We start from the raw sequence: 15,918 nt of genomic DNA, 5'->3' as shown, positions 1-15,918 counted from the left end.
TATATATATGTATATATATGTAAATATGTATGTATGTAGGGTAGCACAGATTAGAGCCTCCGTTTCCGGTTTTAAATCCCTTTTAGTCATCCATAGCCATCATTTTTCTCTGTCTTATCTTCAACATCTCTATGATATTGTCCATGCATTCTTTTCAGTTTCATTCATTCTCAAGTGTTTGTACAGTGCTTTATCTTTGCAATCTTCCATCCTACACAAGCCTGACCTCTTTACTTCCAATAATAGCTGTTCTGAGTCATTTTTATATACCATGCTATGTTGTTTTCTTCTACTTTAATGCTATGTTCACATCCAATCAGTCCTCTTCCCCTCTTTTTCTTGATACAAACAGTTTGTCTGTGTCACTTTTTGAGTGGAGTATCCCATATCTAGTCAGCAACTTCCTTGTCTTTCTGTCTACACCGTTTAGTTCGTCTATTGCTCCATATCTAAGGAGTGAAACCACCCAGGTATTGATAGCTTCAATCTTATTCCGTCCGTTTAATTTCGACTTAAGGATCAGTCTCAGTTTGCGCAAGTACTCTACCTTAAATTTTTCTGTCATTTTTTTTCAGCATCAATTTATCCATTTCCAAAATCTACGAGTACTTATAGCCCGTCTCTTCTATTTGCTTCATAACCTCCCCCGACGGTATCGCTAACCCGTCCATACATTTAATTTTGCCTCTCTTCAAGACTAACATACCACATTTTTTCAGTCCGAACTCCATTCTGATATCAGCACTGAAATAATTATGATTATCATTATTATTATTATTATTATTATTATTATTATTATTATTATTATTATTATTATTATTATTATTATTATTATTATCATCATCATCATCATCATCATCATTATAATTATTATTCAGTGGTCTTATTTTTATCACGTGCTTTCTCTGCACTACCAACCGCAGCCCTGTGTAACTTGAGTATGTGCTCTGGTTTGTTATGGTGTTCTTATTTTCAATGTATTGAATGTGCTTTGTATAATAAAATACAAAGAGTCTAATGCAAATGGAAGAGTGTAAAGCCATAATCACCACCGCCATTTACATTAAACTTTTTGTATTTTATATTTTTTGTCAACCACTTCCTGACCACAATATAAACACACACGCTTCCCCCAATTTACATTAGATTCATTGTATTTTTTTCTTATCAACCACTTCTTGATCACAAGTATTCTCATTTCACCAACGTGTGTGAACTACTAGCAACACACCGTGATAACACCAGCTTCTAACTTGGAGCGAAATGTAAATCTTATGACTTTTGAAGCATATTACGTCACCTGATGAGGATCTCTGCACTGTGAGATGCATCTGATGTCATTACATCTTTCCCCACCTACAAGGGAACAGTGCAGAAGGCAGCCGAAACGATTGATGTGCTAAATAAAGCTTCTAGTTACACAATTCTCCGTTTTGATGACGCCGGCCTTCTTCGTATGTTTCAACAAAGGCTCCACGGCATTTTTATATACCACACTAAGCTGTTTTCCTCTGCTTCGATACGATCCTGGTTACTGATCAATTCTCTCTCATCCTTTCTTCCGGACAAGTACAGCCTATTGGTGTCACTTTTAGGATGCAAGGCTCCGTGTACTGTCAACATTTTTCTTGTTTTTGAATACAATTTCATCACTTCTCTCTTTCGCTATTTTATAATTCCAGCTTCGTACCGAAGTGACGCTATCACCCACGTATTAAGTGCTTGGATTTTATTCCATCCGGTCAATTTTGAGCGCAACACCAACCTTAGTCTTCGGAAATATTCCATCCTCAGTTGCTCCTTCATTTCCTTCTCCATTATCTCGTTGAACTCTATTATGCCAAGGTATTTATAGCTTTTGTTGTTGTTGTTGTTGTTGTTGTTGAGTGAGAGAGCAGTGCATGCCATCAAAGTGACACTGGGGTACAAATATACAAAGTATACCCATTATGACAACCCGTCTGATAAGGGTGCACCAGGCACATGCATCACAAACATATGTGTGTGACATGGTGATCAAGATAAACAGCGCAGGACCTTGCAGGTAGGGTCCAGCTAAAATTTTATTCAGGTCGGGTAGCCAATCCTGTTCAAAAGATCCCTGAATAAGGGTTATTTAAGGATGTTAAACGAAACACCCATGTTTCCAGCGGTGAATTATTCAAACCCTAAAAAATTCCTCTCAACACATGGCTATGATGCCCTCCGACTACTTCCACACGTATCTTCAGTCAGCAAGGGACATGCTCAAATTGTTATGGTCAAACAATTGATAAGGAAATCTGTGGTATTGAGCAGAATATTTGCTGTAGCCCATCTTTTTATACCAATACAAAACACATACACGATAACACCTCCAATCAGTTAAGATCAGAACCATTGTGAGCTAGTGCCTGGTACTGCATCAGGGCATTTATCATCATCATCATCATCATCATCATCATCATCATCATCATCATCATCATCATCATTATTATTATTATTATTGTTATTTAGGAGAAGTTACAGAGTGACTCAAGGGCCGAGAGTTTCGTGCGTTAGCACTTATCACATTTATGTATGCGTATACATAGGGACTGATGCATGCATGCATGCATGCATGCATACATGAATGGATGCATGCATGAATGGATGGGTAAATGGATGGATGGAGAGACAGAGGGAGGGAGGGAGGGATGAGTATTAATGTTTGTTTTGTATCTGTATATTATTATCCTCCCTATCTCTCACTCTGGTCTCAATTAAAATCTGTTGTCCTGCTATGCGCATGACAACAGTTTTAATATTTGTTCACAGCGACAAGGTCATCACCTTTTTCCTGGACGTTCAACATGGCTGTCTTTAATGCACTTTTAAGCTAAAAATTCTAATGATGTTCTTATCTGATCGCAAATATGGCGACTGAAAACGCTTAAAACATTAATATATTCTCTTCTCTACTTTCACTTTAATGTTTTCTCATTTCTGTTTATTCGTATCCTTATCCTCTTATGTATTAGTTTTACTTGTTTATCTATTTAATTCTTTGTCTATTTATTTATTTCTTTGTTGTTTCGTTTCGAATATTTATTTATTTGTTTCTTTTCTTTTCTTTTCCACCATTCAGGTCCCCCATTGTCATTACTATCTTTTAAATAATATTGGTCATTCTGAAATTCTTATATGTAAAACAGTCACACAGATGGCGAATGATTTGTCCTAATCAAAAACAAAAAAAAAGCCTTCACATATTATTGTTGTTGTTGTTGTTGTTGTTGTTGTTGTTATTAAAATTGCTGCTCAGAGCTGTGATAGAACGATAAATCCGCGGTTAATTGCGTCTTCGACGTTGTCCAACATTTAGTTTCCTTCTTGTTGCCAATTGGGAGTCTGCTTCAATTATGTGACAAAAACAAAATGAATGCTACAATCCAGCACAATATCGGTGATGGCGGCGGCGGCGGCGGCAGTCGTTGTCGTGATCGCCGTCGTCGTCATCGTGGTGGTAGAGGCAGCGGCTGCGGCGGAATGCAGAGAAATTAATGTATGCATTAGAAAGACAAAAAGCTTGAACAGAACATCAGAGCAACCTTACCTTATTTTTACCTTCACCTCGTTTTTCCTCTTAATTCCTAATTAATCAACAGGTTTCTTAAACAAACGAAGAACGTCTCTCCGCTGTCACATGTTGTCGAAGTAATAGCAGCCAAAACATATCTCTCTTAAATCATATCCGACAGTTTCAAAAGAAAAGAAAAATTAAAAGCAGGACTTTTACTCAGTTATATCGATCCCGTTATTTAGTGTAGTATTTAGTTTATCATTCCTTATTTATCGAATCATTCTCCTGTCTCTGCTAATCCACCGCTCTTAATAAATATAATACATATTAATATTTTATTTCGTCTTGTTATGAAATAGGATGGGGAGTAAGATAATTACAAACGAATTTAACAAAGGAATAATTCTGCATCGTCGTAATGACGCGATTGCACCAGATATTAGAATCCTTATCGGTTGTCATCTAATTTAACCACGTTCCTTCGCTAATTTTTACGCAGCTTTCCTTCTTTAGTTCTAGTCTATAGGTTAATGAAATCAGAGACGAAAACAAAGGTTGACAAGTGTGTTTCCAATGATATTGACAGCTAGAAGAGTGTTTTTTACTCGTTTGAGACATTGTGTTGCGGCCTTGCTAGAGCATACACTTTCAAGTGTTTTATCCAGGAATTTCTCTGGGCAGTATAAACACAGTCTCATAGTCGGATCAGTCGGCGACTAAATCTCCTCTCCGCTCTCGTTTAGAGGATAGGAAGACTCTCTGGCATACATAAGATGAAACCTGTCGAAGAATATGGGCCAACGGACAAAACATCGTGTCTCCTTCTTTTATTAATCTTCTATTTGTTTCAGTCTTTGGTCTGATGACATGCCGAGGCAGCTCGCTGAAAGATTTAAGTCGAACAAATTGATCTCTGTACATACGTTATTTTAAAATCCCTATACTTACTCTATCGTGGAGGCGCAATGGTCCAGTGGTTAGGGCAGCGGACTCGCGGTCGTAGGATCGCAGTTTCGATTCCCAGACCGGGCGTTGTGAGTGTTTGATTATTGAGCGAAAACACCTAAAGCTCCACGAGGTTCCGGCAGGGGATGGTGGCGAACCCTGCTGTACTCTTTCACCGCAACTTTCTCTCACTCTTACTTCCTGTTTCTGTTGTACCTGTATTTCAAAGGGCCAGCCTTGTCACACTCAGTGTCACGCTGAATCTCCCCCCGAGGACTACGTTAAGGGTACACGTGTCTGTGGACTGCTCAGCCACTTGCACGTTAATTTCACAAGCAGGCTGTTCCGTTGATCAGATCAACTGGAATCCTCGTCGTCGTAACCGACGGAGTGCCAACTCTATCACATTCTTTTGCCGAACCGTTTACGGAGCTAAAACAAATCAATACCAGTTATTAAGCGTTGGGGTGACAATCACAATCACAATCACAAAGACTCAAGAACACACCCGCATACGCACAAATTCACACACACACATATATGTATCTATGTATATATATCATCATCATCATCATCGTTTAACGTCCGCTTTCCATGCTAGCATGGGTTGGACGATTTGACTGAGGACTGGTGGAACCCGAAGGCTACACCAGGCTCCAATCTGATTTGGCAGAGTTTCTACAGCTGGATGCCCTTCCTAACACCAACCACTCCGAGAGTGTAGTAGGTGCTTTTACGTGTCACCGGCACGAAGGCCAGTCAGGCGATACTGGCAACGGCCACGCTCAAAATGGTGTATTTTATGTGCCACCACACAAGAGCCAGTCCAGGGGCACTGGCAACGATCTCGCTCGAAAAAGACGCTGGGCACAGGTGCCATCACGATTTCGTTTGCCTCAACAGGTCTTCGTAAGCTGAGTTTCGTGTCCAATGAAGGAGACGACGTTGGCATGGGTGCCAGTCGTCGAATTTAGTTCGATTTCGATTTCACTTGCCTCAACAGGTCTTCGCAAGCGGAGTTTAGTGTCCAATGAAGGAAAGGTACGCATAAGTGGGCTGGCTACACTCCTGGCAAAGGCCTTAGATTTAGGTCTCACTTGGCTTGCCGGGTCTTCTCACGCACAGCATATTTCCAAAGGTCTCGGTCAGAAGTCATCGCCTCGGGGAGGCCCAATGTTCGAAGGTCTTGCCCCACCACCTCATCCCAGGTATTCCTGGACCTACCTCTTCCACAGGTTCCTTCCACTGCTAGGGTGTGGCACTTTTTCACACAGCTATCCTCGTCCATTCACGCCACATGACCATACCAACGCAATCGTCTCTCTTGCACACCACAACTGATGCTTCTTAGGTTCAACTTTTCTCTCAAGGTACTTACACTCTGTCTAGTATGCACACTGACATTACACATCGATCGGAGCATACTGGCTTCATTCCTTGCGAGCCTACATACATACATACATACATACATACATACATACATACATACATACATACATGCATGCATACATACATGCACACACACACACACACAAACACACACACACACACACACACACACACACACACATATACACATACATAGTTATTACCTGAAACGTCTGGTTATTAACTGAGTTTCATGTTGTCGGCTATTCAAATAACGAATGAGATGAAGTATGCATATCGGCAAATATATTCGAAAGCATCGAAACATGGACATTTATTGAAATTTGATTTGTTACCAATCATCCGTTGAACATGTGATATATTCATATATTTACATGCAAAATGTGCGATATATTCATATCTCTAGTATCATATGTGTAAATCACACAATGTCAAGAAAGTTTGCTATTGCTAATGACATTTTAGGGCTGATGAATCAATGCTTTTGAAGAGTTTTTTTTTTCGGTATATTGTCATCTTTAAAGGGGCGGCAATTCCATCATATATAGAAATATATTATTGCGCTAGTTTTTATATGAGAATTTCCTGATAAATATTGATGGAAGTGACGCAAGAATTCACCAATTGTGGTCATTTTCTTAAAATTGATGAATTTTGTAATTGGGTTCTATATTACTCAATGAGACAAATATCACGCCCTGCACTAAAAACAAGTACCTTACTTGCTTCTGTGCGTTACACATACAAAACTTAAGGCATAAAGATATGATGAGTTAGTGTATGTGGATAGGGAACATATCACGTGTTCTTCGTAAGATAATTAAATGTATAAATGTTATGACACAACGTCTTGTGATTTTTCTCGCAGTCAATGAAATTTGGATTACTGATAATATTTCAGGATGCTTTTTCAAATATTTTGGCTGAAATATTTTTACACCGCTTTTCCTTTCTGATTGCTTGAATACTCATAGTAACGACTACAGAACCTTCAGATTCTAATAACAAACTCTGCCTCTTATATTGAGTACTTTTCCGTTGGTAAACGCAATATTTCACCAATACACAGACATAAGCAAACACATGTTTTCCGTATATACTGACTCATCATTATATTATATTTAAAGCCTTTTCCTATTCATAATTTGTTGTTGCTGCTCTGTATCATCAAATTATGCATTATATGATCTCTATCATTAGACATAAATAGCGTAAATGAATAGAAAATGTGATGCCAAATATGCACAGGTGAAAAATACCACGTTTAGTAAAACCCACGGTATTTCTATCTGCTGGCAACTACATAGACACATAAATGTATTAGAGAAAACGTGGTACACGCTACTAAGTCATACACTTTTACGAGCTTTATGTGATTTAGTGAGAGAGTGAGTAAACGTGTGTGTGGTGGGATTGAATATGCATGTACGCACACGTGGGTGTGATTATATATGTATGAAAATATGTATGCATATATATTTACGTTTATTTTCTTTTTCAGATTCACCCATAAATGATGTCATATAATTTGCTAATCGTTTTACAATTACCGGAAGATATGAAATAAAAACTATGATGCTGTCTGCATGTCTTATACTGATGTTTCTGGAAATTACTCAGTGTGCAAACCTGGTCTACCAGGTGAGGGAAGGACAAAAACCGTTCACTCTTGTCGGGGACATAGCAGCCGATATTCAGTTTATGAACACCGTTCAGACGTGGAACAGTAAAAACTTGATTACATTCAAGCAATTACAAGACAGCGAAAACCTTGACCACAAGAAACTCTTCAATGTTTCAAAGTCTGGCAAAATCTATACAACTGAGACACTGGACGCAGAAACGTTGTGTAAGTACAACACGGAGTGTTTTCAAATCGTAGAAGTAGCCGTCCGGAAAAAACAATCTTTTATAAAAATATTGGAAGTGAAAATTATCATAATTGACATCAATGATAATTCGCCAGAGTTTCCTTTCAGAAAAGTTCGTCTTGAGTTCTATGAAACTGATGGTAAAAACACAACAAAATCCATACCAAATGCCTTCGATAGAGATGTTGGATTGTTAAATTCAAAAATCGTTTACCATCTGAAGAAGCATATGGATGAACCTTTCTCATTGTCCACTTCAAAGAGAGTCGTTGGAAATTCGAAACTTGTAATTATCTTACAAGGAAAACTAGACAGAGAAATGAAGGATTCTTATAGTCTTCAGATTATTGCTAAAGATAGTGGCACTCCGTCGAAACAAGATGTCCTAAACGTTGAAATAACAGTAACCGATGAAAACGATAATGCTCCAGTGTTTTCTCAAAATATTTACAATGTTTCAGTCAATAAAGCTCATCAAATTGGAAAACCAGCTGTCATTCTATCTACCAAAGATCTCGATCTGGATAAAAACGCCAAGGTGACCTACCATTTTGATTCTAAAACTTCGGTTGCTGTTAAGAACTTTTTCAAACTAAATTCAGAGACGGGAGAGATTTTCTTGAGCAAAAATTTTCCTTTGGACAAAAGACAGACATACAAGCTTTTCATAGACGCGACGGACTCAGGCAATCCACCGTTGAGCTCTACAGCAATCGTATTGATAAATGTGCTGAATCAGCAGAACAATGCTCCTGTCATTGATGTAAACTTTGTTTCCGATTCCAAAGGAACAATGTTGACTATATCCGAAGGCATAGAAGTCGGTAGCTTTATAGCTTATATAAAAGTGACGGATAAAGACGCAGGGAGAAATGGTGAAGTGACATGCAGCCTTCGTCATGATAAACTTCAGCTAAAAAGTTTAGGTCGCGGCAAATTTAAAGTTGTCGTCAAAAGTCCTGTCGACAGGGAAACTGAAAAACGTATTGATATCAACATCAGTTGCCGAGATAATGGCACCCCTTCGCTGATGACTGAGAGAAAATTTACCATTGAAGTTAATGATGTCAATGACGTTAAGCCACAATTTACTAAAACTATATTTAGATTTTTAACTTATGAAAATGAAGAACCTAACTTCCCTGTCGGATTCATCAACGCTACAGATCCCGATTTGGGACCGGGAGGTCAACTATCCTATTCTCTATTAACCAAAATGAAAGACGCTTTGCCCTTTGAAATTTCTAATTATGGATTCATCTCCACAACCAAATCGCTGGACAGAGAGAAACAAGATCTGTATAAGTTTAAAGTTTTAGTCAAAGATAACGGTACGCCATCCCTTAACAATACAGCTAATGTTGTTGTTGAGGTTATGGACGAGAATGATAATGCCCCATATTTTACCTTTCCTAGTGTTAATCCTTTTAAACTTAGCGTCCAGTACAATCCAGAAAGTCCATCCGATATCACCATTCTGAAAGCAATGGATAAAGACATTCGAGAAAATGCCTTCCTTCGCTACGAGATTCTTGGCGGAAACGAGAATCGCCTTTTCACCCTTACTCCTTACACTGGTGTCTTATTTTTCTCCCGTTCCATTAAACCAAAAGACTCTAATCTCTATAGGCTTTTAATAGCCGTTAAGGATAGCGGTGCTGTGGTGCTTTCGGCCACGACTACCCTCTCTTTGAGACTAACCGCTACCAATAAAACAATGGGGAAGACTAGTAACACAAACACTATCAGTGATAGTGAAATCAGTATTAAACTTGGTGTCATTATTGTAGTAGCTGCTGTGACGATTTCGTTGACAATTATTGTGTCGATAGCTATGTGTATGGTACAAAATAACCCCCAAAGGAATATCTACTACAACAGATCAGCTAGTGCGAATAACACGATTTGGGGACACACCACGAAAGCTGAGTGTTTTTGCGACCAAATTCCATCACATTACGATTCTCCGAGCACTAAAACCACCATTGTACCTCGGAACGACAGCTATCACTTGATGAAGTTCCGAAGGGAACCATGTTCAAGGTATCTGACAAATAGTTATAACAGAAAAGATCTCTCAGGGTTTCCATGTCAAGCCACAACAGAGGTAAGTACTGCAGATTTAGAACTTCAACTTGGCATGCAACACATTTGACATAATTATACTCCAACAGAAAATAGTATCACGACTTTAATACAGCAATTCGTGTGAGAACAATAGCGTGTACTAAAACAGAAATAAGTTCCACATATTAGTATTACAACAGTTATACGTGTTTTAACCTTAGCACTACAATTTAATGCTATAAAGGATAAATACTACAGCTTATTTGTATAACAATTTATTTATATGTATTTCAACCTACTTGAGTCACAATTTACTGAATAAATAATATAAATCTATATCTGCACATTAATTTTTAGAAAACGTTGCTTATTCATTATTTTGTAGTATATAAGTTTTACTAAAACAAAAATTGGTATTAAAGTCTACATTCTTAAGAAGATTATTAAGAATTCGAAATTTAAAATTTTTTTTTTTTTTTCTTATCAAAATGTAGTTTACAAATTTCTTTTAAAATTAAAGATTTCAGCTACAGAAAACTAATTTTAATTCACTGCGAGATACCGTTTTTAATTTGAGATATTCAACGTTCACTTCATGACGCAAAAAATATTTCTCCAAATTCTAAGTTTAATCCAGTGTCAACCAAATTATGTTGATTCCTGTACCTTTCCTTATTTGTTTGGTGTTGGTTTGTTTATGTTCCCATAATTTAACGGTTCAGCAAAGGGACCAACAGACTAAAAGAAATAAGTACGACTAAACCCCTGCAAGTCAAGTCCGCAGTGCAATGGCTGCAACAAGTAAGAGATAAAGACATATATCACGAGGCTCTTCTACGATTCCATCAAGGAGTTCAGAGCCCAAGGTCAAGCATAAGATTACATTATCTCATGTGTTTACGTTCCTTAGTTAAGAAGCTTGTGCGTTATTTGCGGAAGATTAACTGCTATTTCAAACAGATCTGGCGGCGAGTACATATAGGCACCCTCGTTGGATCTTGTTAAAGCAATGAATAGAAGGTTTCAGATCTTTTTTAAAACGGGGGCCACATTTTTCATTAATGTTTTACGTAGTGTTTTTTGGTACCGAAAGACTTTCAAACTTCGTATACTTATCTATTTTGTGTTATAGAACAGAAAAATATTTTTGTATTCGAATTTATTTCATGTAAAAAATTGTCTTATTTCGATAATTTCAACCAATCACTGACAAGTATTCAGTTGTTTACATTTACTCCTTTGGCTGATTAAGCCGTAGCTTCGTTTTATTTGCTTTTTTCATTTTAAATTTGCTTTTTCATTTTCTTTTTTTTTCTTCGTTTTCTTCGCTTTTTTCTTTTTAAATTTGCTGTTTTACCCTAACCCTAACCCTAACCCTAACCCTATCACCGATAGAATTGTTTCAGAATCGTTTGTTTATGTAGTCGGCACTTAATGTATATCGGCTGAATGGACGTCAGTGATTGGTTGAAATTACAGAAATACGACAACTTTAACATGGAATAACTTAGGGATTTCTTTTTTTTTTTAAGAAGACTAAGAGAAAAAGATGTTTTATATGACACATTCTACCAGTGTTCCAAGTTTCAAAGTGTTTCGTTAATGAAAAATGTGGCCCCCGTTTTAAAAAAGATCCAAGGTTTCTTCCTGCGATCATCGTTATCAACATGAACACCTAGACATTATTGTCTCTTGTCCTGGGGGCTCATAGGGTCAGTTACATGACTAAGATCAAAATATCCACTCTGATCAGGGCGCCAGTCTGTCACAGGGTTTCTCCTTCATAGTTTAGTGGACTGAACCAGCGTGAAAACAAGTGGCTTGCTCAAAAACACAACGCACCGCCCAGTCCGGCAATCGAAATCCCGTTCGTCCGATCGTGAGTGCATCACCCTAACCAGTAGCCCCACTAGCGTGCCTTCACTGCTTCCGATGATGTTCCATCAAAGATACCTTTAACCATTTTTCTTTTTGTCTTTCTACAGGTATGTTCCCAAAACGATCACGGGTCCGATAAAGAAGCTGCGATATGTGCTCCGTACAGTGAGTTGTCTCTCATGTACCACACTGATGAAGAACAGGGATTTGGTACCGGAGACATTGCACATTATGAAGAGCTACCAGGCAAGATATTTATATATATTCAATTAACTATTTATTTACTTTTTTATTTCACCTAATTTTTGATGAACCTATAGTATCGTTTAACAGGGTTTCCATGGGCGCCAATCACAGTCTTCACTGTAGTTCGGATAACGAGAATAAGAAGGATGAACCTTCGTAACTTGTTACAGAGTAAATATGTCAGATTTTGTCACCGGTGTTTATAGCCTACAGCAGTGATTCCCAATGTGGAGCCTGTGAAAATTGTAATGGAACATTGTGCCATAGTCGCCAGGCACAGGGTTCACTTTTGCTTTGTACTCAGTACTTAATAAAAGAGGTACCACTAGATTCTTTTGTATTAAATAGTTGTGAAAAATATTAAAAATGGAGTTGTTTTCTCCAACCGCCGGTAGGGCATACATTTTTCTGGAAAGTTGTAGTGGAGCTTGGGGGAAAATAGACTGGGAAACACTGACCTACAGCTTTACACAGCGGTAATTCATAAACATAGTTCTTATTTAACTTTTTTTGCTTTGTTTATTATCTACTTGCTCTTAAACATTCCTGGGGCGAACACTTTTGGTCAAGAGACATACAGGTCCAACACTATCTTTCCAGACACCAATGGTCTGAATCCTCTTATAATCTGCATTAATTTACCAGTAGGAAATCCAAATGCCCACAGCCGCTAAACTAGTTTACTGGTAACTTACACAGTAAAGAATTGAACACCATTGATACTATTACACAAGAACCTATATTTCATTAAAGTAAATTTAATATTTGTTTTAATTTAGAGTGTATTGGCCAAAGTGATCAAATCTGGTTCGGAAAAATCAGTTTCCTGGTTCAGGAAAATCGATGTTGTACTTTTATTAGAAATACGAGTTTGAGTTCGATTCTGGACCTTGGAGTAGTGAACTTTATTTTCATCGTTATTATCATTTGAAAAGGCATGAACGTCAAAACCTGATATTTTCTCTTCTTTGGAATCGTCTGTATTCGTCATTAAAGAATAACGTAGAACATGAAATATTGAATTTGGTTGGCTGAATCCATCATTCGAAATTGATTTTCAGTTGAGGTGTACTTGTGTCGTTTATCTAGTTAATGGTATTGAGACAGGCATTAACACCACTCCTTCATATTTCTCGCCACCTCTAAACCAAATCAAAGAATCAAGTAAATAGTGGTAGAATGTCAGAACTGGTAAAGCACCGAACTAAATAATATATCCCCCAGCGTGCTAACGATTCTGCCGACTCGCCGCCATATTGTGCATACTGATATTAAACGGTATTAGGTGTTGTGTTCCTTTATATCAAACAATGATATTTTTTCCCTTTTACTCAAGACTGGCGGGGAGGCAGGACATCTCTACAAATCAGACACGTGACACGAATATTACTAGCAGAGTGGACTCCTCTAAAACACCCGAGGAGATATAAAATGCTGACGTTGAACTGGGCTACGGATAGTGACTGTGGTGTAAGCCATTTGATAAACTGAATTCAATAAAATAAGTACCAAATGGAAATAAAACTGGAATCGATATACATCCGATTAAATCCTTTGAAGGTGGTGCTCAGTGTCAGGAACTAGTGAAAGAGTCAAAGAGTATAGCATCATAACATTCTGTGTTTGTAGTTTTGCTATTTTGCCAGAAAGGAATCGCTAGGAATGACCTTTGACCTAGATAATATTTAACAGGTCTCTATATATAAACATGGCAAACCACGTCTAATGATTACGCTAACTGCAATAACTACTACTACTACTACTACTACTACTACTACTACTACTTTCTTCTTCCACTTCTTTTCATTCTTTTTCTGTCATGCGTTCTTTTATCATTTCCTTTTCTTTTCTGTCACTTTTTCTATCTTTACCGCCTTGCTTTATATCTATTTATCTATCTATCTATCTGTCTGTCTGTCTGTCTGTCTGTCTATTTATCTATGTTTCTCTTGCTATCTATCAATCTATGTATCTGTTTATATATTTGTCTACTTGTCCTATCAATTAGTCTATTTGTCATATCTTTCTACTTACCAGTTCATCTATCTATCTATCTATCTATCTATCTATCTATCTATCTATCTATCTATCTATCTATCTATCTAGCAGTTCTCCTGTATCACTAATCTCTTAGATTACTCAAAAGACGCTTCCGTCTTGTTTCTCTATCTGCAGAGTTACATTCATATAACCATTGATAATCTATTATTGATTTATTCATTGCTTTTCAACATTCTCAATAAATCATGACCTGAGCATATATAAGTGACTCCCTTCTTCATTAACTTTGGTTCCGTGATGAAGTTCTATCTTTAGCGTTCAAATGAATGTATTATTGGCCGTATTAGAACGATGGTGACTGACAGTGATAAGCAATCTCTGACGAGTCTGTGTCGAAAGATGATTCATGTAGGTTCGATTTCCATTCTGAAATCTCTGTGCTTTAATCAAGGGGAATACTTTAAAGTAGGACACCGGCAGAATCGTTAGGCTACGGACAAAATACTTTGTAGTGTTTTATTCCCGGCTCTTTGCATTGTAATTTCGACTTCCGCCAAGAGTTTTTCCCTTACATTACTTCAAGATCGATAGAATAAAGTAACTATCTATTTATTTATCTATCTATTTAACTGCCTGTCTGCCTGTCTGTCTGTCTGTCTGTCTGTCTGTCTAATCATCTATCGATCGATCGATCCATCTACACATACATATGTATGTGTACGTACACGTATACATCATACACACATAAATATACCCTTTAAGTTCGTTTACGGGAAACGTTTTGAATATGCAGATAAAAGCTCCTATTCTATTACGCCGGCTACGACCTAATGACGCTAACTGGCAATGCCATTGCTGTGCAGTCTGTAGTATCCATGGACATCGGGTAGATCATGTTTATGCATTCATTTTTGCGGTGATATCGCATTAATGAATGTTTAACTGAGGGTTGTATATCAGTTAAACATCAATCAATGATATATTGTCCGAAGAAATGAATGCATGAACATGATCTACCCGATGTACATGGATACTACGGACTGGACTCTAATCATCCAAGAAATACGGACTATGACCATAAGAAACGTTATTTGTGGAAACGCGCGTAGTGAAGCATCAAAATATTTATAAATTCCATCCAAGGATTATTAATATTATTATTATATGAGAAATCATTATTATTATTATTATACATGAATTCATATATGTAATGTATATATAATGTGATAAATATAATGTATATGCATTTATAATGTAATAAATATATATAACGTAATAAATATGTGTGTGTGTATTTATATGTGTGTGTCTGTGTCTGTGTGTGTATTTTTCAATGTGCACAAATAACACAGAAAAAATAAATAAATAGTTATCGGAGTAGCAAAAATAAGTGCCAAGGATTTATAGCCTACTTATAAAGGTACAAATTCCAGGGTTTAGTGAAATGTTTTTGTTTGACAAAATGGTGTTATTCAAATCATTATACTTCCGACATGTGTTTCGAAGGAAACATTGGTATTATTCCTGAAGTTATAAAATGATGTAAAACAATGTAATCATCTCATCAGGGGAAAAAAAGAGAAACAAAACACATCAATAAGCCATTTTAACAAATGTGATTACCGCGTATATGATGAAGGGAACGCTGGCAAGTCATTTAAAAAAAAAAATGACTTGTCAGCGTTCCCTTCATCATATATGCGACTTTTTCAACTAGTAGATAGTAGCAGTCCTAAAATAATCATATTCTTTTAGAACTGCTGCTACCTACTACCAAGCATTCACAAGAGTAAGAAAGAGAGAGAGAGAGAGAGAGAGAGAGAGAGACAGACAGACAGACAGAAGAAATGAAAGTGTCCCTTGTATTTAAAAACTATGGAAATATTTAAAAAATAAACATTTCATTTAATGGATAATGGGTTGGTGGAAACAGATCAAATCTCTTACAATATTTTCTCCGTAATTCAAAAAAAAAAAAGG

At 37.1% G+C, this 15,918-nt stretch overlaps 1 protein-coding gene across 1 annotated transcript in view; it reads left to right on the top strand.

Moving 5' to 3' along the window:
- The first annotated feature begins 1,686 nt into the window (after positions 1-1,686).
- Positions 1,687-15,918, top strand: part of LOC106869385 (protocadherin beta-15) — an 18,151-nt gene continuing 3,919 nt past the window's right edge. The window contains exons 1-3 of the mRNA XM_014915108.2: positions 1,687-1,845; positions 7,377-9,853; positions 11,799-11,937. Of these exons, the coding sequence (XP_014770594.1) occupies positions 7,448-9,853; positions 11,799-11,937 (2,545 nt within the window). The 5' untranslated portion in view covers positions 1,687-1,845; positions 7,377-7,447. The remainder of the gene's footprint in view (positions 1,846-7,376; positions 9,854-11,798; positions 11,938-15,918) is intronic.

This window comes from Octopus bimaculoides, chromosome 14 (assembly GCF_001194135.2).
Source record: "Octopus bimaculoides isolate UCB-OBI-ISO-001 chromosome 14, ASM119413v2, whole genome shotgun sequence".
In the NCBI taxonomy this organism is placed as follows: domain Eukaryota; kingdom Metazoa; phylum Mollusca; class Cephalopoda; order Octopoda; family Octopodidae; genus Octopus; species Octopus bimaculoides.
The sequence above is the reverse complement of the archived record's forward strand: the minus strand, read 5'-3'. Positions and strand labels throughout refer to the sequence as shown.